This window comes from Kogia breviceps, chromosome 1 (assembly GCF_026419965.1).
Source record: "Kogia breviceps isolate mKogBre1 chromosome 1, mKogBre1 haplotype 1, whole genome shotgun sequence".
Taxonomy (NCBI): Eukaryota; Metazoa; Chordata; class Mammalia; order Artiodactyla; family Physeteridae; genus Kogia; species Kogia breviceps.
The window spans coordinates 101508527-101533786 of NC_081310.1; the positions used below are offsets into that span (position 1 = coordinate 101508527).

At 41.1% G+C, this 25260-nt stretch overlaps 1 protein-coding gene across 2 annotated transcripts in view; it reads left to right on the forward strand.

Annotated features, from left to right (window-relative positions):
• Positions 1-791: 791 nt before the first annotated feature.
• The window catches only part of SLC44A3 (solute carrier family 44 member 3), an 80754-nt gene continuing 56285 nt past the window's right edge, over positions 792-25260 (forward strand). Inside the window, exons 1-5 of one of the 2 annotated variants that reach the window (XM_059070183.2) lie at positions 792-909; positions 1377-1484; positions 4842-4984; positions 7194-7330; positions 8253-8346. In XM_059070183.2, the coding sequence (XP_058926166.1) occupies positions 883-909; positions 1377-1484; positions 4842-4984; positions 7194-7330; positions 8253-8346 (509 nt within the window). In that variant the 5' untranslated portion in view covers positions 792-882. The remainder of the gene's footprint in view (positions 910-1376; positions 1485-4841; positions 4985-7193; positions 7331-8252; positions 8347-25260) is intronic. The other variant, XM_067036956.1, reaches the window with a different exon arrangement.

Genomic DNA, 25260 nt, shown 5'->3' on the forward strand with positions numbered 1-25260 from the left:
CTGACAATGATTGTCCCATTGATTGGGACAGAGAGGTGAGAACAGAACCTTAAATTCCTTCATCCCACCTAACATTTTGGCCTCTCCTCCCGCCACCCACTGCCCACATGCTCACAGATTACGGCAGTCCTCAGACTTCCCAGGCTTTTTATTCTTGTTTTACTTCGGGGAACCCGTGGTTCCTCCAGCGTCTTTAGTTTCTCCAGGTCACGCATTATGGGAGAGAGCCAGCAGCCCCTGGCCGCCATCCTGATAAAAAGCAGACCACTGCTACAAACTCCTCGAGCGTCGTGGCGGGGTTCAACTCCTAACTCTACAGTTTTCTCGCTGTGTGTCCCCGAGCTAGTCACATGGCTGCTGTCTGTGCCTCAGTTTCCCTCATCTGTAGACTGGGGATAACGGTAGTTTCTGCCTTTTTGATTGTTTAATAATGCCTTAAAACAGTTAAAACAGAATCAGGGGCAAGGTAAGGGCACTCACCTGTTAGCTATGTAGATGTAATTCAGCACCCCACCCTGGCCCGCCCTCTGGAAGGGTTTGTTGAGACTTTCGGCTTCCTGCTCACTGCGGTGGCCGCCCTCTCATTAAGCCCCAGAGAGGACGCGCCCAGGGTCGTGGCGGGGCCAGCAGGGACCTCGAGCTTCAGCGGGCGACACGGCCTTCCCGGGCGCCGCACCGCGCGGAGGTTGAGGCGGGCGGCCCGGGTGCTCGCGGCGGCCGGGGGCCCCTCGGGGCAGCGCCCGGGGCGAAGTCTGTGGCGCTCGAAGGCGGCCGCGGGGCGGCGCTGCGCCCCTTCCCCCCGCTTGACTGCTGGGCCCGGGGCCGGCCAGCCGTGGGCTCTGCGTGGGCTCCCAGTGCGCGGCCCCTGGGGCGGAGCGCAGGATGCAGTGCCTCCGCGCCGAGCACCTGGTAAGGCCTGCACCTGGCCCCGGGGGAGGGACCGCGGGGGTAAGGCTCGGGCCCCTCCAAGCACCTGCCCGCCCGGACGCTTCCGCCTCCCCAGATCCTCTCGGATCAATACCCACCGACCCCCGCGCCGCCGTTTCCTGGGGGCACCTGGCGGGGAGGCCCTCAGACTCCACTCCTGGGGCGGAGGCGCGGGAGAGGCTGGCCGCCCAGCACCAACTTGGGGCCGCCTCTGGGGCACCTCCATGTAAGGACTCGGCGACTGGGACCTTAACATCCGCTCTGCACAGGACAGGTGTTTCAAAGGCTCCATGAGAGCTTCAGGCGGCCACGTTTAAAAAAAAAAAAAAAAAAAAAAAAAGGAATGGGTTATTCTGAGCAGTCTTCAAGTACGTTTCGATTCATTTTCCAGGTTGGGACCTATATGATTATCCTCTTTTCATCGATACTCTTACTTCTTTTTCTGGAAGGTTTCCACGGAGAGAACCTCCAGGCAAAGACAGTGGCGACCTCAGATTTATAGGAAATGCACAGATAAGGCCTGGTTGTTCCTGTTCTTTCTCTTTTGGGCTGGTTTGGTAAGTAAGTGTGAGCGCCTGGCAGGGAAGAGACCCGAGTATGTGTGTGTGTCCCGAGATAGCTGTCCCCCAAATGTAAATCGCGTCCCCAGGGCCTTTCCTGGGGAGAAGGCTCCGGTGGTACGAGGTTAAAGTTTGTGCTTCAGGGAGCGATCTATCTGCCAGTACCGCAGCGTAAACTGCAGTTCTCGGAAATTCCTGTCAGGTGTCTCAACCTCCTAGGCTCGGTAAATTGGAGAGGCTGGCTTATTGCCGTCAGTCACGTTCTAATGCGAGACTCCATTAGGAAATGAGAACCACCGTTTGCAGTGGGATTGTTATTTAATAGGCCAATATGTGGTCTCTTATTATCCCAGCTCACTGAGTGGAAGTTCTTTTACCATCTCATCTCAGCCCCCAAATGTTGATAAAATGTTCCTCTAACAAAGGCAAATCCAGTGTAAGCCTAGAAATATCAAAACATTCTTCCTACTTTAGCTGAGGGTAACGCCCTCTCCATATGTTGTGTTTAGCAGCTAATAGGTAAACAAGCCTTTGCTATAAACCCTCTAGTTTGAAAGGTAACGGGATTCCCCCTTCCTACTCTAGTTTCCAGATGTGTCTGATTGATGGTAGACCTCATCATGCTGTGCCATTTTTGTCCTGGGAGGGTCTCTTGGAAGCTGAATCTTGTAGCCTTTGTACTTATTTTAGAGTTGTGGGTAACAGCACAAAAAAGCTCACTCAACTTCTTCAAAGATTATGTTCATGAAATCATCCATTCCAGGCTGAGCCATGCTCTTTGCTGCATGGTAAATGATCAATCTATAAAGCTGGACAATAGCTATCACATAATTACCTCTGTTGAAAGGAAACAAATTTGAATAAACCCTAAAATATATTTGTTCTTCTTTCCAAGTAAGAAAGGCATTTTTTTCAGTTGTTGACTTACCGACTGGTTTCTCACAGGCACAATGGAAGGTTGGTCCTTAAAGGCATAATTGAATGTTCTGTGTTGCTTCTATTATGACCCTTGGAGCTCTTCTCTAGGAGCTGTGAGAAACTGTACCTACAACACCTCTGCCTAAACTTGCCCACAGATGCTGGTATTTCTCTCTGGATTTGCTATTGTATAAATTCAGGGAGCAGCTGTTCTGCCAGTACCTGGCAGCTTTGAACTTGGGCTGTTAATGATCTTCCCTAGCCCCTCTACAATTCAAAGCTAGTGCAGCACTACCAAACCTTCAACCAACGGCTTTCAGAGGAAAGGATTTGTAGATGGCCCATCACAGCCTGAAGAATTAAGAACCATCTGAGAGGTGGTACAGAGCTAGAAACTGCTTTAAATTTATATGTCCTTTGCAAAATAAATCTGAAATGCCCACATTCTCTTTACTATATTAAATTTGAATAATGATAGTTCTTCCTTAGGTGACTAGCTTTTAGTATTTTTGCAACATTTTTTTAACTACAGCCAAGATAGCAAGGAGTGTTTTTTCTGTCTCTCTGCTGTTTGGCTTTCTGGTCTTTCTTGTGACATCCTGACCAGTGACAAGGCACATGCAGGATGGGATTATTGATGGTGCTTCCCTGAGTTAGGGCTAGACAAAGGAGGTTTGGGGTGAGGGCCCAGAATTACGAGCAGGGACAGTCTGTTATAAACAGAAAGAGTGCCAGCCTTTCTTTATATGTGTGTAAGACACAGAATAGAACGGCTCAAATCCTGGACCATCTCTGCCTCTACTACCTCTCCAGTGTCCTCTCCCACCTTGCCTTTTCTTATTCATCTTTCAAGACTCCATTTTCCAGATCTCCCCCAGTACAGGTGACCTCCTTGATAACCCCACCGTTAACTGCTATACACGCCTACTGTTTGGAATTGCAATTTTGTGTTTGAAATTGGAAAAAAATTTTGATGGTTTTAAGTAGTAGTAGTATGACAGAGACTCAGGATTACCCAAATCTGTTCCCCCCAGAAGACGGCCCCCCAAAAAACCTTCCATTCCTCCCCACAAGCTTCCCAAGGGGGACATTAACATAAAGAATGCTGATAAATGGGAAATATCACTTCATTATTAGATCTCTGGTGAGCCGGGCAGAAGCCCAGGAATCCTTTCCTCCTTCTAAGTCCAAAACCAATCAGGATCTGACCACACTCCAGAAGTAAGGGCAGGAGGGGAGCACCCAGGGGCTGGGTCAGCCTATCACATCAGCCACATGGGCCCACGGTCACACCCAGAGCCACAGCCTCAAAGTAAAAGGTAAGCGGTCTGTCCACCGGCAAGGGTGACCCACTGGTCCTGGAGTTTGACCTCAAGACTGAGGAGGTGCTAGCGGAGTAGGAGGGGCAGAGATCCTCCTTCCCCAGGAGGCCAGCTGTTTATAAGCCCTGAGCCCTGCCTGTCTTCTAGGCCGAGTTCCTCGGGGACAGGGTTTTGGTTGTGTTTGTTTCTGTGTCCCTCAGCAAGAGTCTCTAGCACACACTGGGCACTTTAAGACTGTTATTTTGATTCCTAAATTAGTAATGAATGTAGAGTATCTGAAACATATTTGACTTTGGGACAACGTACCTTTGGAACATATGGTACCAGTGCTATATATTCCAAGTATTAAATGGTATTCTACGCATTGTAGATTGAGAAACTTACAACACTAAGCTTATGTTATGGGAAGATACAGACTCAATCCGAGTAGAGGGCCTGTCAATGCATATTAAGGGAACAGTCGTTTGAGCTGAATATTTTAAATATTCCACATTCATTACGGAATTGGACAAAAGTGACTATAGATTGCATGATGTTCTTGTCCAGCAGAATTCCTGAGATTCTTTATCTTGTGTATTTTTAAGGACTTACTCCAAAACACCATTTTCTTGTTATGGTCAGAGGGTTAGAATCCCCTAAATACAAGACAAAAAGAAAAGTTGGGGGAGGGGAGTAGGAGAGGGAAGTGGAAGGAAGTAAGGGTTGGATGGATGGATAGAACCTCAGGAAAGGCAGCATGGCCTTGCTTATGACCTTAGATAAAACAAGAACCTCAAATGGAAAAAAATTGAATTATCCTGGTGAACTTAGGCCAAGAAGAAAAAAATGACAGACTCTTAGAGAAGGTGAGAAGCACAAACTGGTGAGAAAATAGAGAGGAATCTGCTTCATTGTTTTAGAATGTTCTCCCTCCCTAACCTGTTAAAGTACGTACTAGAGGAGCAGTGCGCTAACTGCTCTGATTTGCTGGTATTACTGATGAAGGAGCAAAGTGCAGTGATGCTGGGGATATTCATTTCCACCCGGTTCCATTTTATATCAACATCCAAGCATGTGGGGGACCGGTTTCAAGCCCTTGGCCAGGCTCTCATGGCGGCTGCTTGGGTTTTGCCAGGTGTTCATCATGGGCTACTCAGTGATGGCTGGGGCCACAGGAAGACTTCTCTTCGGCTACGACAGTTTTGGCAACGTGTGTGGCAAGAAGAACTCCCCAGTAGAAGGGGCCCCTCTTTCGGGGCAGGACATGACCCTAAGAAAGTAAGTTTTCAAGTAAGTCCCCAACCTACAGAGGGGTTAGATTTCAAAACTTTGTATAAATTAGTCGTTTGAGCCTTTAAACTGTTTTCCCACTCAAAACTCTGTCCGCCCAACTCATGAGAGGGAGACATGTGTGTGGTAGTAAGGACACAGGTTTTAGAATCAGCCAGTCCTAAACTGAAATTGGGCAGAGTCCTTAACCTCTCTGAGCTGAGTTTTCATCTTTTTAAACTGGTTATTAGACCCACCTCACAAGATTGTTTTAAGGATCCACTGAGACACTGCATGAGCTAAGGCTTAATAAATGTCAGTTGTCACTATTATTATCCATAATGTATCAAAATCATGTTACTAATTATACACCATCCACAGTATTGTTTCTGTGTGGAAATACCTGAGTCCCACCTGGGAATGCTGGGAACCTGTGTCCCACTCCCTCCCCAGCCTACACTCTCAGCTTTGGCACTCTCAGCTTTGGTGTCTCACTTTTCTCCCACCGACTCCAACACAGAAACAAAAAAGGGAGAGAAGAGACAGGAATCCCCTGAGAGGAGAGAAATCCCTGGCCATGATTTTCTAAGATGGATACAGCTTTGTGATAATTTCAAGACTTGATAATCAAAAGCAGCTCCTAGGAAAGAAATCTTAAATGTCTAGATAGGTTCTGAGTATAAGTTTGGAATCACCAAATATAAATCTCCGACCAGGCCTCCTCTACCCCTGAATTTGCTCTTGAGGAGGGGGGCTTTCCTCTGCTGAACATGGACTGCCTGAGGGGCATTTCCCCCTGCACTTGTGGGTGTCACTCACAAAGAAGACAGGAGAGGAAGGGGCTCCCCACAGGCACCTGTGCTCCTGTTTAGACATTGTATTCATAATGCAATGCTGGGAAATAGTCATCCTCTTTGAAATGAAAAGTACATATTTTATTATTCTCAATAGCCAAAAGGTAGAAGCAACCAAGTGTCCATCAGCAGATGAATAAATAAACAAAATGTGTGTGTGTATATATATATATATACTGGGATATTGTTCAGACTTATAAAGGAAAGCAATTATGACATGTTACAACATAGATGAATCTTGTGGATATTATGCTTAGTGAAATAAGCCAGTCACAAAAAGATATTTTATGATTCCACTTATATGAGATATCTAGAGTAATCACATTCATAGAGACAGAAAGTAGAATGGTGGTTGCCAGGGTTTGGGAGTGATGAATTATTATTAAATGGGTACAGAGTTTCAGTTTTGCAAGATGAAAAGAGTTCTGGGTGGTAGTGATTGCTGCACAGCAATGTGAATGTTCTTAATGCCACTGCACACATAAAAGCTTTAAGATGGTAAAATTTTATGTGTCGTTTACTACAATTTTTTTAAATTAATAAGTAGAATAAAGTACGTATTTATCATACACCTAGGAAATCTGTTCCCCCATCTCCTGTTACACCACCCACCTCTCTCCCAACCTCAATTGGAGGAAAAAGAAGCTTCTGGCACCCCTTCTCCGGTCCCTCCCCTGGAGGACTGCCTACAGGGCTCTTGGTCTGACATTCCTCTGATCTCAGCAACCGGGTTAAGTGTAGGGCATGGGCCTGAGAGCTGCCACTGCCAACCAGCATGTGACCCTGTTCATGTCAACAACCAGTTTTGTTCTTGTGCCCAGTGGCTGGGCAGCTGCAGCAGGAAGGGTCTCATGAGTTTCCTGTCTCAAACTGGGAGGCAGGGGGAGGGGTAAGCCTTTAATTCAAAGCCTCAGTCTCCTCCTCTCCACTTCTCACTTCCCTGGGTTCAGCTATTTTCTGAGGTATAATTGAACACTCTTGGGTGCAAATATGCTTTCTGTGGACTTCATGAGTAGTTCATGCACTGGCCTCACCTAGCAAACCAGGGACAGTTTAATCAGTCCTTTCCCTTCCTCAGTGACTTCCTCGGAGAACTCCCTAGTGTTATCAACATCCCAGAAAATGCTGAATCTGGAAAAGGGAAGTTTTGTTAACATTTGAATATGGTTCCCAAGCTGCACAACTCCATAGATGAACCCAGGTAGGCATAATACATGTTAAATTATGTGGAAGTATTTGATGATGAAAGTTTGCCTTAATTATTCCCACATTTGATAGCGTGTGGATATTTTTAAGTCCCACAATCAAACTCAATGACAGGAAATGCTCTACAACATTCTTCTCCTGTTTCATTTGTCTCCTAGACACGTGTTTTTTATGAATTCCTGCAACCTGGAAGTCAAGGATGTGAGGTTCAGTTCCACCATTCTCTGTGTGTCCAGCTGTCCTGAAGAGCAGCTTAATACCCTGGAAGAGGTCCAGCTCTTTGCAAACACTAGTGGTAGGTACTGAGGGATGGGGTCACTCTTCCTTCTGAGGCTGGGGACCACAGCAGGGTACCTGTACAGACCTAGATAACTTGCCCTGGCTTTCTCTGCAAAACTGGAAATTGTCCTTCCTGTGGGTGCCTCTCCTTGTGTAGAAAGGGCCATAAACATTTTCTCCTGAGCTGTTCAATTTCATTCAGGTTTATCTGGAATTCATCTGAAACCCTAGCTGTTCTCTGCTAACTGCCAGGGACTGGTCTGCTGTAGAGGGCGGGAGGAGACAGCAGACATTTAGGGGCCAAAGGCAAGGTCAGATGGAGGTCAGAGAGCTCTGTGCACTTGGCACATCCAGTCCTAGAGAGGCACCCACAGGCTTTGGGTTGAATTGCCGACAGGTATGTTCTTTCATTAAGATGTTCGAGCCATGGATAGTTTCACTGACCAGTGGGATAGCCGTAAACTGTTCCAAAAGCATTTACGTAACTTGCTCTGAGCCTGCTTTTCAGATTTATATTTTAAGCATTAAATAAGCAAAGGAAAGTAAAAAGAAATTAGAGACAACCCACTGCAAATTTCATCTGCCTGTGAAATGGGGTGCCAGAGTTTTAAAAACTGTTTGCAAGGCTGGGTTAAAAATATGAAGCGTATATAATAATTCATCTTCCTATCATTTTAGTACCAATCATATATAACTTTCAGTTTTGAATTTGACATTTTGGAGAGAGAAAAAGAGAGCACCTAGCTCAGTCTCAGTTTTGATGCTGATTCTTTTTGTCTTAGGTCACCCAGAGACCTGTTTTCTAAACCTGAGTGATTTATTCTGGTTTGGTTTTTTTTTCCAGTTTGGTAAAATGACTATGGTTTCCTTACTGGCTCCCCTAGAAAGATAAGCGCAATGTAGGAAGGTGGTACAGTCTGTGTGTCTTCTGCTTCCAGGATCCTTCCTGTGTGTTTATAGTTTGAATTCCTTCAACTACACCCAGAATCCAAATGCAGACTCGCTGTGCCCCAGGCTACCAGTTCCTCCAAGGTAAAAGCTTCCATACGTTTTTCTTCTCCAATCACAAAAGTTATTGGGTACTTGGTGGGAGGCTGTTACTCTTCTGGGTATCACAGAAAGCAGCGCAAAGGAGATATCCAGTAGAGCCCCTGCCTGCAGGGAGCTTACAGTTTACAGAAGGCCAGGGATAAACAAGGAGGGGCTATTTGCAATATACATACTGGCTTAGGACAATGGATTAGAAACCAGGCTAAATAAGGAGAAAATTCAACAAACAGTAAAAAATACACGTAGTCTTCAAATGACAACCCTGGAGCTAGCAAAAAGCACTATATGATTTCTTACCAAATGAATGATTTTATAAAGTAGTTGGTGTGTTTTTTCTACTCCAGCTATTTATTACAAAGTAGAAATCATTGACTTTTACTTTTTTATTGCAACCAGACATTGTTAGTTTTTTTTAGCTCTAGATTTCTACATAAGAAACAGGCCTTGGTGGGCAAGGCCAAATGAGTCCACACCTTTCTTCTCAATGAGAATAGAATACAGGTCCTTCTCAAGAACACCACTCAGCGTACTGCTTTCAGCGTCTTATTCATCTCTATCAACTAGGGCAGTACTTGGCACAGAGGAGGTCCCCTATAATTAAAGTTGTAATGGTGAAGCAGTAGTTGCACTGCCATGGTAAATGGCTCACGTGTGAGCCATTGAGAAGACTAAGGGGAAAATGCAATTAAAAATCATTGCCGGGCTTCCCTGGTGGCGCAGTGGTTGAGAATCCGCCTGCCGATGCAGGGAACACGGGTTCGTGCCCGGGTCCGGGAAGATCCCACGTGCCGCGGAGAGGCTGGGCCCGTGAGCCATGGCCACTGAGCCTGCGCGTCCGGAGCCTGTGCTCCGCAATGGGAGAGGCCACAACAGTGAGAGGCCCGCGTACCACAAAAAAAAAAAAAAAAAAAAAAAAAAAAAAATCATTGCCACCATCAGGATGCTGAGATGTACTGAAGGAGGACTTGGGTTTATTTTGCATTACCATTCTTTTGAAAATTGTACATATGTTTACAGTGAATGAGACCTCTGTGCAAAATCCCTTCAAGATAATGACAATTTAAGTAGAACCAAGGCATCATGCCAACCTCCTACTATAGTGTTCATCAAACTCGTGACTGCAATTCACAGTAAGACATGTATTACATCTCAATCCCAGTATACATACCTTCATACATACTTCTGTATATGGAACAGAAATAAAAGTCTCACAAAACAAGACTTCCCCTTACTGCATATGATTCACACTAATAGTTTCTATTCTATTTCACTTTTTCAAAAAGTAATCTATTTCATAATCTTCTAACAGGTTGCAAATGCAGCTTGAAAAATGCTGAGATAGCAGGTGCTAAAAAATGAGATGTTTAACAGAATAGGAGGAAGAATATAGTTAACCATCCTTGTGCAATTCTATTCTAAAATAAATACTTTGTGTTATAAGTAATTGAAAGAGGGGAGAATTATTTCCAGAGGAGAATACCATATCATTTTTCTATAATATCTTATTTTTTTAATTCTGATTTTTGTTAGTTGTCATAAACATGTCTCAATGAAACATAACTAAGTCCAGGGGAAAAAAAACAAAAATGGTGTAGTAACTTGAAAGAAAATTATTTAACAGGTGGAGAGGAATTTTTTTTTAACTTTATACCCTTTGACCAACATCTCCCCTTTTCCCTCCCTTCCCTGTGGTGACTACCATTCTGTTTTCTGCTTCTGTGAGATTAACTATTTTAGATTCCACATATAAGTAATGTAGTGCAGTGTTTGTCTTTTGAGAAGGATTTTTTAAAGAACACGATTTGTAACTGGACCTGCAGAAGGAACTGAAAGAGAATAGAATTTTTAAGGCTGTAATTTAACCAGAGTTGGATAAACTCTTCTCTTACTGTAAATGGGATGGTAACTGTAATTCCATGGGAAGCTTATATCTTGATATTGATAATGATAGCAACAAGCATCTACTGAGCTCTGATACTTGCCAGATACTTTTCTAAGCTCTTTACATGCATTAATTTACTTAGACCTCATAAAACCTCTGTGTTGTGGATATTGTTTCAACCCTATTTTACAGCTGAGAAAGCTGATGCAGGGGTAGGTTAAGGTTGCACAAGTGGAAGAGCTGGCATTCAAACCCAAGCAGCGTCCATATTTGTTCCTATAACCCAAAACAAACAGTCAAGACTTCGTTGGTTTTATTTTGCCTGGCAAATGGCCTCCTTAGGCTCACACCAAGCTTGGGGGGGGGGCGGGGGGGGGAGAATGGTCCTGTACCTGTGTCCTCGGGGCACCATCTTTTCTACCACTCAAGCCGATCCTACTCCTTTCACCCCTCAAATGCAGACCTTTCCAACACTAAACTTTTCAAATGAAGACAAAACTGCTGATTGACTGGCTTTTCTTGGATGGAGTTAGGGAGATAGAAATAGGCTTGAGGGCTCCATTTCCTTTTCCTACACAAGCAAGTGGTTGTTTTAAGATGGAAATTATCATATTTATCATGGAAGAGCAGTGCCAAGAGTGAAAAGCTTGAAAACATGAGAAGTGTGGCTATACGGCCAAAGCACATTTTCTAAATACCTCTTTTTGACTAAGCCAATTGTTTCTTCTTTCTGGGTTGGTCACGTGAGGTATAACATACCCTTTTAGAGCAATGCCTGAATATCAAGAAGATTTGTATACCTAAGAATGAGCTTCTAAGAGAAGTGAAAAACTACTGCAGAAGATAACAAGCAAGCATATCTTTTTCCTTTTGGTGTTCAGTGTAATATTGTATTTTGAGTCCCCCATATATTTAAAATGTAAAAGGCTTGGGCTTTTCCCTCCAGTAAATTCTGTTTCTAGCCTCTCACATTGGTGCCTGTGCATGTCACTGCATTGTTTGCTTGAATAAATTCCATATAGAGAATCACCTAAATATACAGTCAGCTCTCCAAATTACTTACAGCATATCTGAGTGGCTTTGCTGGTGGGGAGAGGAAAAGCAGAAGTAGGGAAGAAACCACAGTTTGTGGCCAATAGATGCATCCCCTGCCCCAGCTAATGAGGTACTCCGTAGGCAGCTACCTGGTCAGCCACCTACCAGCTAGCTGGTCACCAGGGGTGACCCACACTTTACATGCCTCTCTCCATCACTCTCTGGGGTAAGATGGGTCATTCTTTACCAGTACAGGGAAGTTAAATGCCTAAAAAGCACCATGTTTAACAAACTATGTTGACAAAATTAAGGTCTTAGGGAAAATTATGTTTGGGGAAAAATAAAATGACATTAAATCTATATATCTGACCTTATTTTTCAGAAACACTAAATGAAAGTTCAGAAAACATTTTCTTTCAAAACAATTCAGATTCTTTGGTATTAAGACTGTTTAGTAAAAGCAAAGAAAAAGAAAATAGAGGTTTAGAAGTTGGAAAGCAGGAGGTAAAATTATTACTCTGTAGGTGGTAAGAAAATTAACTGAAAAGCTACAAATGACAAGAAAACTTTGGTGGCAGGGAACAAGATAAATATACTGAAATCTGTAGCATTCGTATGTTTTTTGAAAAGACTTCTTTTACCACAGCAAGAAAAAGCACCTACAAAAACACAAAAGTGCCTAGAAATAAATTTAACAAGAAATGTACAAGAGCCACAGGAAGAAAACTTTCATATATTCCTGACCTACAAAGAAAGCTTGAACAAATCAGAAGACAGAAATTGTTCTTGACAGTATGACTCAACATTATAAAAATGTTACTTCTCCCTACATTATTAAGATGTTATTTCTAAGTTGAACTATAGGTTTATCATGATTAAAATAAAAATAATAGCAGGATTTTTTCAGTAGCTAGATAAGCTGATGTAAGTTTGCAAGGAAAAAAGTTTCTTAAATGGCCAAGAAAAAGAAAAACAAGGAAAACCAGCCCTTCCAGTTTTTAAAACAATGTTTAATAATTAAAATGCTGGGCACTAGTTCATATGTAGAAAGATCAGTGAAAGATATTATATAATCCAGGAATAGACCCAAATTCTTATAAGCATTTAGTAAATGATTTTTTTAAATGGCATCTCAAATCAGTGACAAAAAGATGGACTATTCAACATGTACGCTGGGACAGCTGGGTAGGCATCCAGAGGGAAGAGCTGGATCTATACTTTGTGGCTTATATGGATAAATTCCAAATGGATTAAAGATTTTAACTTATAAAGTGAAACCAGGAAGTACCAGAAGGCATGGGAGAATTCTTTTATAGTCTGAAGTAAGGAAGGCTTCTAGCCATGACTTAAAACTCAGGAGGCATAAAATTAAAAATTCATTGACTACATTAAAAACAAATATTTCTGCATGACAAAACACTAGAAGCAAAATTAACAGGCAAATAAGTTGCTATTCATATAAAAAAGATTAATCTCTAATTTATGAAAGGTCTTACTAGTCAACTTTTAAAAGACCAATATCTCAATATAAAAATGAAACAAGAATATGAATAGATGCTGCAGAGAAAAAGCATGATATTTTTTAAAGATACTAAAAAAGAATGAACCTCCCTCACGATAGGGAAAATTCCATTTAAGACTCTAATGTTTTCACCCCATAGACTGGCAACATGTTAAAAAAAACACCCTTGGCAAGAGTGTAGGGAAATAGGCAATTTCATACAATGCTGAGGCAGGATCCTGAGGTTAATTCATCAATATTCATCAATCATGAAGGTACATACATTCATTAACTCTTTACTAAAGCATGGTTGATTTACAATATTGTGTTAGGGGACTTCCCTGGTGGCACAGTGGTTAAGAATCCGCCTGTCAGTTTAGGGGACACGGGTTCGAGCCCTGGCCTGGGAAGATCCCACATGCCGCGGAGCAACTAAGCCCGTGTGCCACAACAACTGAGCCTGCGCTCTAGAGCCTGCAAACCACAACTAATGAAGCCCGCGAGCCTAGAGCCCGTGCTGCACAACAAGAGAAGCCACCGCAATGAGAAGCCTGCACACCGCAACAAAGAGTAGCCCCCGCTCACCGAAACTAGAGAGAGCCCGCATGCAGCAAGGAAGGCCTGATGCAGCCAAAAATAAATTAATTAATTAATTTTTAAAGAACTTAAAAAAAAAACAATATTGTGTTAGTTTCAGGTATACAGCATAGTGATTCAGTTATTTTTTTCTGATTATATTGATTATATGTTGTTATAAGATATTGACTATACTTCCCTGTGCTATACAGTAAATCCTTGTTGCTTATCTATTTTAGGTATAGTAGCTTGTATCTGTTAATCCCATACTCCCTCTCTCTCCCCTTTGGTAACCACAAGTTTGTTTTCTATGTCTATGAGTCTGTTTCTGTTTTGTATATAGATTCATCTGTATTATAATATTTTTTAGATTCCACATTATGTGATACCATATAGTATTTGTCTTTCTCTGACTTACTTCACTAAGTATAATATTCTCTAGGTCCCTCCATGTTGCTGCAAATGACAGTATTTCATTCTTCTTTATGGCTGAGTAATATTCCATTGCATGTATATACCACATCTTCTTTATCCATTCATCTGTTGATGGACATTTTAGGTTGCTTCCCTGTCCTGGTTATTATAAATAGTGCTGCTGTGTACACTGGTGTGCATGTATCTTTTTGAATTAGAGTTTTCATTTTTTCTGGTATATAAACAGGAGTGGGATTGCTGGATCATATGGTAGCTCTAATTCTAGTTTTTTAAAGGAACCTCCATACTGTTTTCCCTAGTGGCTACACCAATTTAAATTCCCACCAACAGTGTACAAGTGGTCTCTTTTCTCCACACCCTTTCCAGCATTTATTATTTGTAGACTTTTGATGACAGCACTTCCAACTGGTGCGAGGTGATACCTCACTGTGGTTTTGATTTGCATTTCTCTAATAATTAGTGATTTTGAGCATCTTTTCATGTGCTAGTTGGCCATCTACATTTCCTCATTGGAAAAATGTCTATTGAGTTCTCTGCCCATTTTTTAATCAAATTGTTTATCTTTTCAGTATTGAGTTATATGAACTATTGGCATATTTTGGATATTGACCCCTCATCAGTCTCATCATTTGCAAATATTTTCTCCGAATCCATAGGTTGTCTTTTCATTTTGTTGATGGTTTCCTTTGCTGTGCAAAAGCATTTAAGTTTAATTAGTTCCCATTTGTTTATTTTTGCTTTTGTTTCCTTTGCTCTAGGAGACAGATGCAAAAAAATATTGCTACAATTTATGTCAAAGAGTGTTCTGTCTATGTTTTCCTCTGGGAGTTTTTTAGTATCTGGTCTTACATTTAGGTTTTTAATCCATTTTGAGTTTATTTTTGTCTATGGTGTTATAGAATGTTCTAATTTTATTCTTTTACAAGTAACTCCAGTTTTCCCAGCACCACTTATTGAAGAGACTGTCTTTTCTCCATTGTATATTCTTGCATCCTTTGTCGTAGATTAATTGAGCATAGGTGTGTGGGTTTATTTCTGGGCTTTGTATCCTGTTCCATTGATCTATATGTTTGCTTTTGTGCCAGTACCATGCTGTTTTGATTACCGTAGCTTTGTAGCATTGTCTGAAGTCTGGAAGGGTTGTACCTCTAGCTTTGTTCTTTTTTCTCAGTATTGCTTTGGCAATATGGGGTCTTTTGTGGTTCCATATAAATTTTAGGATTATTTGTTCTAGTTCTGTGAAAAATGTCATGGGTATTTTGATAGGGATTGCATTAAGTCTGTAGGTTGCCTTGGGTAATATAGCCATTTTAACAATATTACTTCTCCCAATCCAAGAGCATGGGGTGTCTTTCCATTTCTTTGAATCTTCTTCAGTTTCTTTTTCAATGTTTTATAGTTTTCGGCATATAGTCTTTCACCTCTTTGGTTAATTTTATTCCTATGTGGTTTTTTTAATGAGATTTTAAATGGGACTTTTTAAAATTTTTGATATTTTGTTATTAGTGTAAAGAAATACAACAGATTTCTGTATACTAATTTTGTAACCTGCTACCCTGCTGAATTTATTTATTAGTTCTAGTAGTTTTTGTGTGAAAACTTTAGGGTTCTCTACATAGAGTATCATGTCATCTGAAAATAGTGACAGTTTTACCTCTTCCCTTCCAATTTGGATACCTTTTATTTCTTTTTCTTGTCTGATTGCTGTGGCTAAGACTTCCAATACTATGTTTAACAGAGTGGTGAGAGCGGGAATCCTTGTCTTTTTCCTGAATTTACTGGGAAGGCGTTTGTTTTTCACTGTTGAGTATTGTGTTGGCTATGGATTTGTCATAAATGGCTTTTATTATATTGAGATATGTCCCCTTTATACCCACTTTGGTGAGTGTTTTTATCATGAATGTTGAATTTTGTCAAATTTTTTTGTATCTATTGAAATGATTATGTGGTTTTTGTCTTTTGTTAATGTGGTGAATCACATTGATTGATTTGTATATGTTGAACCTTTCTTTCAACCCTGCAATTAATCCGACTTGATCATGGTGTATGATCCTTTTTATGTATAGATCGATTTGATTTGCTAATATTTTGTTGAGATTTTTGTATCTATATTCATCAAAGATATTGGCCTGTAATTTTCTTTTTTGGTAGTGTCCTTGTCTGGTTTTGGCGTCAGTGTGACGGTAGCCTCATAGAATGAATTTGTGAGTGTTCCTCTCTCTTCAAGTTTTTGGAATTGTTTGATAAGGATAGATATAAATTCATCTTTACATGTTTGGTAAGATTCCCCAGTGAAGCTGTCTGGTCCTAGACTTTTGTTTTCAGGGAGATTTTTTTTTTTTTAATTACACATTCTACTTCACTTCTAGTAATGTCTGTTCAAATTATCTGTTTCTTCTTGACTCAGCCTTGGCAGGCTGTATGTTTCTAGAAACTTTACCATTTCTTCTAGGTTGTCCAATTTGTTGGCATATAACTGTTCATAGTATTTTCTAATGTTTTAATATTTCTGTGGTATAAGTTATTTCTTCTCTTTCATTTCTTGTTTTGTTTATTTGGATCCTCTCTCTTTTCCTATTGGTGAGGCTGGCTAGAGGTTTGTTTATTTTGTTTATCTTTTAAAAAAACTAGCTCTTGGTTTTATTGATCTTTTCAATTCTTTTACCTCTATTTTATGTATTTCCTCTCTGATCTGTATTGTTTCCTTCCTTCTGCTGACTTTGGGTTTTGTTTGTACTTTTTCTAACTCTTTAGGTGACCGGTTAGGTCGTTTATTTGAGATTTTTCTTGTTTCTTGAAGAAGGCCTGTATCACTATGAACTTTCCTCTTAGAACTGCTTTTACTGCATCCCATAGATTTTGTAAGGTTATATTTTCATTTTCACTTGTCTCAAGGTATTTTCTAATTTTTTTCTTTGATTTCATCATGGCCCTTTTTGTTTGTTTGTTTTTTGGTTGTTTTTTTTTTTTTTTTTTTTTAGTAAGATGTTGTTTAGTATTTTCCTCTTTTTCTTTCTGTGGTGAATTTCTAGTTTCATACTCTTGTGGTCAGAAAAGATGCTTGAAATAATTTCTATCCTCCTAAATTTTTTGAGGCTTGTTTTGTGACCTAGTACATAATGTATCCTGGAGAACATTCCATGTGCGCTTGAAAAGAATGTGTATTATGGTTTTTTTGGATGTAGTGTCCCGTAGATATCAGTTAGTTACAACTGGTTTATTGTGTCATATAGGACCTCTGTTGCCTTATTGATTTTCTGTTTGGATGATCTGTCCATTGATGTCAGTGGGAGGTTAAAGTCTCCTACTATTATTGTATTCTTGTCCATTTCTCCCTTTATGCTTGTTAATATTTGTTTTAGGTATTTAGGAGGTCCCATACTGGGTGCATAATATTAAAGAGTGTAATATCCTCTTCTTGTATTGAACCCTTTACCATTATTTAATGTCCTTCTTTGTCTTTCTTTATGGCCTTTGTTTTAAAGCCTACTTTGTCTGATATGAGTATTGCTATCCCTGCTTTCTTCTTGTTTCTATTTATGTTAAATTTTTTTTTCTATACCCTCATTTTTAGTCTGTGAGTGTCTTTTGCCCTGAAGTAAGTCTCTTGCAGGCAGCATATTGTAGTTTCTTGTTTCTTTTATTCAATCTGCCATGCTATGTCTTTTGAGTGGAGCATTTGGTCCATTGACATTTAAAGTAATAATTGATAGGTATGTATTTATTTACATTTTAATCCTTGTTTTCCAGTTGTTCTGTAGTTCTTCTTCATTCATTTCTTCTTCTTTTTGTTTTTCCTTTTGTGATTTGATGACTTTCTTTTGTAGTATGCTTGAGTTCCTTTGTTTTTGTTTTTTGTGAATCTGTTCTGTTTTTGATTTGTAGTTACCATGAAGTTCAAGCATGTTGACCCACAACTATATCTATTTACTTGCTTTAAACTAATAGTCATTCAAGGTCAAACACATTCTAAAAGATCTACATTTTTATACTCCCCTCCCTCACATCTTGTGCTTTTGATGTCATATTTTACATCTTCATGCTTATCCTTTTCCTATTTATTGTAATTACAATTGCTTTTACAATTTTTTATTGTTGTTTAATCTATGTCCTGGCTTATTTAAGTAATCTTCAATCCTTTTATATATTTTCCTTTTCTATTATGATTTTCCCTTTCCTATAAATTCTTGCAGCTTTTCTATTTAGAGAAGACCCTCAATGTTTCTTTTAGGGTAGGTTTAGTATTGCTGAATGATTTTTGTTTTGCCTCTCTGGGAAATCTTTATCTCTCCTTCTATTCTAAATGATAATCATGCTGGGTGGAGCATCCTAGGTTTTTCCCTTTCAGGACTTTGAATATATCTTGCCACTCCCTTCAGGTCCTGCAAATTTTCTGCAGAGAAATCAGCTGATAGCCTTATGGGGGTTCCCTTGTAACTGACTCTTTGTTTTTCTCTTGATGCCTTTAGAATCCTCTCTTTAACTTTTGCCATCTTAATTATGATATGTCTTGGTGTGGGTCTGTTTGGGTTCATATTGTTTGCGACCCTCTGTGCTTCCTGCACCTGGATATTTGTTTCCTTCTTAAGGTTTGGGAAGTTTTCAGCCGTAATTTCTTCAAATACATTTTCAATTCCCCCTACCTTCTCCTCTGGAATGCCTATTATGTGTAGGTTGGCACATTTTATATTATCCCATAGATCTCGTATGTTGCTTTCATTTGTTTTCATTTGTCTTTCTATCTGCTGTTCTGATTGGGTGATTTCCATTATTCCATCTTCCAGTCACTTATTCATTCTTCTGTGTCATTTATTCTGCTATTAATTGCTTCAAGATTGGTTTTTATCTTGGCAGTTGAATTGTCTCTTTTTGATTGGTTCATCTTTAGTTTCTAACTCCTTGTTACAGTGATCTGCATTTCTATCAGTAATCTTTCTTAATTAAGTTATCATTTTTATTGCCAACTTTTTTAACTTGGGGTGTAGTAGATTGGAGAGGTCTATTTCATTGTTCTTTCAGGGGATTTTTCTTTTTCATTTAATTGGGAGTAGTTCCTTTGCCTTTTCATTTTATTTAACTTTCTCTGTCTTTATAAATTTAGGAGACACAATTATCTACTGTGGTCTTGAAGGAGTGTTTTTATGTGGGAGCATCTCTGTGTAGACTGTGCATGTCCAATGTCTTTGTTGCAAGTTGCTGGCTTGGGTATGGCTGCCAGCCAGGTCTTTCCTCAGAGTTTGCTGGCCATTATCCCCTTGATAAGAGGTGTAGTTCGTGTTATAGTTTCTAGACCCTGTGCAGGATATGAGGTGGGGCTTCCCTTCTGCTCTGTGGCTGTTGTCACCCTGTCAGGGGCATGTTCTGCTCCCAAGTTGTTGGATTAGAAGCCCTGAAGGTCAGGTTCAGTCAGGCTCTATTGCCCTTGAGTGTGTGCCCCACCCCTAGGGGGGTGAATACTAAAGCAAGTGAGGCCCATGCGGTCACAGAGGACCTGTGGGCCCCCATGGCTCTGCTTAGAAGCAGCCCAAGATCGCATCCCTTTCTCTGTGTGTTCATCCCATATCTAGTGCAAGGCTGTGGCATGGAGTGGGCTGGGGCTGCAGGTCAGAACGTTGTGGCTGCAGGAGTTTAGGTGGCTGTGCTCCCACCTGCCATCTATGCTGCTTCAGTGCCAGTTTTCTACCAGGACCTGTCTGCCCCAAGTCTAGGGCTAAGCTGTGGTGTGAAGTGGGCTTAGCTGGGGTGCTCTCACTGGGAGATAATCTGCTACTCCTGAATGCACTGACAGTGGCCATCACCGCCCCACCTGGACCTCATAACAGGCCCTCTGGGCTGTCTGTGTATAGCTAGATGAATTCCCAGGGCCTGTCTGCCTGAGATTCAGCCCTTAGCCTCTATGTGTACTTGTGGCACCTCCCTGTGCTCACCCTGACAGTGGCCACTATGGCTCCACTTGCCCTATCCATGCGCAATGGCCTCTGTGGCTTCACCTGGATCACACACCAGGTGACCTGGTCTGGTTCTGCATAGCTAAACTGACTCTTTGCCCTCAAGTCTCAGCAGGCTGTGGTGTGGAGTGAGCAGGGCCAGGGCGTTTGCCCCTTCTGATTAAGAAGTGTGACGAGGCAGCAGCCACCTGTGCATGGCTCTCTCCACCCTGATTGTCAGCAAGACAGCAGTCACACACTCCTTGCAAGCAGAGTCTAGGCTTCTCTAGCCCTTCTGTCTGTTGCAGCAGATTTTCCAGCAGGAAAGAGGGCTTATCTTCTCCACACAGGAGCCCAGGACTCAGATGCCCAGATTGTGGCTTGACCTGCTTGCTTCTCAGGGGCATGGGTCCCAACCCAGTGCCTTTTTTGTCCTAACTGGTTATGTAGAAATCTTTCTTGCAGCCTTGGTGGTATAGGAGTTCTTCTGCTGGTTTCCAGTTAGTTTTCCATGAGAATTGCTCCACATGTAGATATATTTTTGATGTGTTTGTGGGAGGAGGTGAGCTCCACATTCTCCTGCCCCGCCATCTTGATCCCCCACCCTACATTCATCACTTTTTAACCAAGCATTTCTACTTCTAGGAATTTAATCTTCAGGTATACATGTACCACTGTGAAATGACATCTGTATAAGGTTATTCACTGCAGCATTTATAATAGCAAAATAATTAAAGCAATCTAAATGGCTTTCAATAGAGGGCTGCTTAAATAAATAATGGTATATCACTTAATGTAACACTATTTAGCTCTTTTTTTAAAATAAGAGACTATCAAGCTGGGAATAGCTGAGAACTTTCTCAGTCTGACAAAGGGCATCTATGAGAAATCTGTAGTTAATATTACACATAATGGTGAACTATAAAATGCTTTCCACCTAAAATTAGAAACAAGGCAAGGATATATGCTCTTACCACTTCTACTCACGACTGTAATAGAGGTCCTAGGAATTGCAATAAAGTAAGGGAAAAAAATAGATTGGAAGAAGCGAAACCATCTTTATTAATAGATGACCTTGTTTACATAGAAAATCCAAAGTGAATTTAACAAATCTGCAAACTACAAAGTCATTACATTTCTATGTATTAGCAGCAAACAATTAGGAAATAATTTTGAAATCCATCTTCAGCACTATCAAAAATGTATAGAATAACTAGGAATATATTTAACAGAAGACATGTAAGCCCTCAACTGAAAACTTTGATAAGACATTGCTGAGAGAAATTAAAGAACACCTAAATAAGTAGAGAAATATACCTAATTCGTGAATTGGAAGTTTTAATATTGTTAGGATGTCTCTTCTCCCTAAATAGTTCTATAGCTTCAACACAGTGCCCCAATATATATGACTTGAACAGACACTTTTCAAAAGAAGATAAACAAAGAGCCAATAGGTACATAAAAAGATGCTTAACATTAGCCACCAGGAAAATGCAAATTAAAAATACCATGAGATATCACTACATGCTTACTAGAAGGGCTCCCATTTTAAAGGTGAACCATATCAAGTGCTGGTGAGGAGGTAGAACAGCTAGAAGTCTCAGCCATTGCTGGTGGGATATAAACGCTGCAGCCACTTTGGAAAAAGTTTGGTCCTTCTTATAAAGCTAAGCGTACACTCTCCATATGACCCAACAATTCCACTTTTAGGTAGTTACTTGGAGAAATGAAAATGTATGTCCATAAAAAGACATATACGAATGTTGCTAGCAACTTGGGGGGGGTGTACGCGGACCTCTCACTGTTGGGGCCTCTCCCTTTGCGGAGCACAGGCTCCGGACGCGCAGGCTCAGTGGCCATGGCTCACAGGCCCGGCCGCTCTGCGGCATGTGGGATCTTCCCAGACCCTGGCACGAACCCGTGTCCCCTGCATCGGCAGGCGGATTCTCAACCACTGCACCCCCAGGGAAGCCCTGGTAGCAGCTTCTTAAAAATTATGATGATGATGATGATGCATCTTTTTTTAGCTGAAGTATAGTTGATTTACAGTGTTTCAGGTATACAGCAAAGTGATTCAGTTATACACACATATATGTGTATGTATATAAATATATTATTTTTCAGATTTCCATTATAGGTTATTACAAAATATTGAATATAGTTCCCTGTGCTATACAGTAGGTCCTTGATAGCAGCTTTATTTTTAATAGCTCAAAACTGTAAACAACTCAAACGGCAATCAACAGGAGACTAGACAAGCAAGTGGTAGTATATTCATACATTGGAATAGTACTCAGCAGTTAAAGGAATGATCTGCTGATACATGTGACAGCTGAGTGTAAGAAGCTGGACGCAGAAGAGTGCATACCATGTGATTCCATTTAAATGGGATTAGACAAGAGTCAAAACTAATGTTTAGTTATAGAAATCAGATTAATAGTGCCTGTAAAGGCATGGAGATTGATTGGAAGGGGGCATGAGGGAACTTTCTGGGGTAAAAATGCTGTTCTGCACCTTGAAAGGACTGGTGGTTACATTGACATATGTATTTGTCAAAAGCCACTAACTGTATGTTTAAGATCTGTACATTTCACTATATGTAAATTTTACCTCAGTAAAAATAAGAGGAATCTCTTATATTCTAATATGAGCAGAGCTACAAGATACATTAAGTTAAAGGAAAAAAAGCAAACTATAAAGCAGTATGGGCTTTCCTGGTGGCGCAGTGGTTGAGAGTCCGCCTGCCGATGCAGGGGACACGGGTTCGTGTCCCGGTCCGGGAGGATCCCACATGCCGCGGGGGCGGCTGGGTCCGTGAGCCGTGGCCGCTGAGCCTGCGCGTCCGGAGCCTGTGCTCCGCAACCGGAGAGGCCACAACAGCGAGAGGCCCGCGTACCACCAAAAAAAAAAAAAAAAAAAGCAGTATGCAGTGTACCACCTTTTCCGTAAAAAGGAAATACCGTAAGTGTGACTTATGTGTTTATATATATATAAGATGTATATGTGTGTGTGTATATTTGCTTGTATAATCATTACATCAAACATAACCTATAAGGATGTAGTTAGAAAGCTACTCTAGTTTTGTTTCTCTGTCTCTTTAAATTTATTCAGCCAGACTAATTTTTTCTCTGCCGGAGTGGAAACACAATTCCCAAGACTTCTCTGGTTACTTTTAGGTAGTAAGGACTCAGTCACTTTAAGTGGTAAAAGACACTTTCAATTCAGGAATTAAAATGTTCAGCGCAGTGCGACAGACTTCAAACTTGACCGGAAGTTGAAGTTTCTCCCTACCCCAGGTTGGGTCAGGAGCAGGGGGACGGCTTGAGTCGGGGAGGTGCAATCCTCTGCTTCTCTCTCCTCTCCTGCTTACTCACCCCTTTTTCCCAGCTTGCTAAAACGGGCTTCTGACTCTTGGGGCTGGCACACCAAAAGTGAAGAGAAGACAGAAGGAGCCAGGAGCATTTTTACTTGACTAGTACTGATTCCAGAATGAGTCTTCTGGGCTTGGGAGATGTTCCAGCCAGCTTTCTCCATGAAGCACTTTTCGGGTTATTTGGAAAGTTCCACCAATGGGCTTTCTCACCAGCAGTGCCCCTTACATGGTCGAGTGCATCTCTGCTCTGGCTGATCGTTTCCCCATTCCTCTGGTCGGGCCTTCCCCTTTCCCGGGCCACTGAGCAGCCACCCACAGCTTCTTTCTGCTAAGGCCCCCGCAGTCATCCACGTAGCCATCCTGGACACCAGCCCCACCCCGTTCTCAGGGCTCAGACCTTAACCCATGGGTTAAGGTCTGTAAAGCCTCTGAGTTTTCCAGGAAACACTTCTCATCTGACTTAGGAGCAGTATCCCTCACCCTAAGGGACAGCGATAGATTCACATGGCAGTTCTCTCTCTCAAAACAAAACAAAAACATCTCTTTAGAATTGCTCTTGTACGTGAGTCTATGCACTTGCCAACACCTGGACACAGTCAACTGTATCCAAATAAAAAATACAATCAACCAAGGTATCAGGAGATCTCAGGATAAAAAGTAGACTACAACAAATGAATTTAACTTATTATAAATGTATGACATAACCTAACTGAAGGGGGTAGAGAGAAAAGGAGCTGGCCTAAGTAACTTTGGGAAATAACCCTGTGACTACATACTGTAAGCTAAAGCCCAAAAAAAACAAACACCAAAACGTTTAAAATACTGTACATAAACACTGCTCTTGTTGGTAAATTTGTTTCTCACGGGGTACTATTTAGCAATTTTGAAGCTACGTACTAGGGTTGATGATAAAGTAAATATCCATGAGTCCATACTTATATAAATAAATGACTGATTAAGTAAATAAATAAATGGGAGAAAGGGGATAAATCTTTACAGAGGATCTCAGATAATGTGTGTAGATATTCCTCCTCCAGGAGGTGGAACTTAATTTCCCTCTTCTTGAGAGCAGGCTGGATTTAGTGAGTCACTTCTAAAGAACAGAGTGTAGAAAGAGAAAAATAGTCACATTCCAGTGGAGAAAACTGGCAGGTACCAACCACCTTAACCAAGTGATTTCGGGCAACTTCAGCAGTGGTGTCATGCTGCTGTCGTGTCCCCTGATGTGATCCTCTGAGAATAGCTCTTCGCCTCTGTGGTTTTCTTCCTATAAACCCATAACTGCAGCCTAATCATGAGAAAATATGAGGGTCATTCTATAGCTTGAAGGACATTTTATAAAATACCTGACCATGAATCTTCAAAAGTGTCAAGGTTATGAGAAATAGGGAAAAACTAAGAAACTGTCACAGACCAAGAGAGACACAACAAATAAATGCAGTGTGGTATTCCGGAACAGAAAAAGGAATTGGTGGAAAATGGTGACTTCCAAATAAAGACTGTGGTTTAGTTAATAGTGTAGCACCAATGTTGATTTCTTAATTTTCACAAATGTACCGTGGCTATGTCAGATGTTAACATTAGGTGGAGGTGAGTGAAGGTACATGGAAACTCTCTGTACCGTGTTTGTAATTTTTCAGTAACACTAAAGTTATTCCAAAATTAAAAGTTTATTTTATAAAATGCTCTTCTAATCTCCAACTTCCAACACTCTTATATTCAGTGTGGGTGCAGGATTTAAGAGAATAATCAGTTTTCTCCTACCTCTCTTTTGACAAGCCCTGCTTGGTGGGGTCTGGCATCTCATTTGGGGATATAATTTTTATTATCTTTGAGCCTCAGCAGCAGACTCCTATTTAAATTTCCTATTATGTTCGTGTATGCTAAAAATGTCTCTAGAATGATATACAAGAAACCAAAACAACGGTCTCCTGTGAGGAAATGTATTTCCGTGGCTCAAGGAGAAGAAAGTGCAGTTTCTCACAGTTTATCCTATTACACCTTTTGGAATCTGAGCTGTGTGAATGTATCACACTTGCAAAATTTTTAATTTAAAAAAACAATGGCTCGGTTGTATTACTCTTCTCTTAAATCGCCATTCAGTGACTCGGGAACTCTTATATACTGTTGTGACTCCTGAGAAAGATCCTTCCGTATGTTCTGTGTT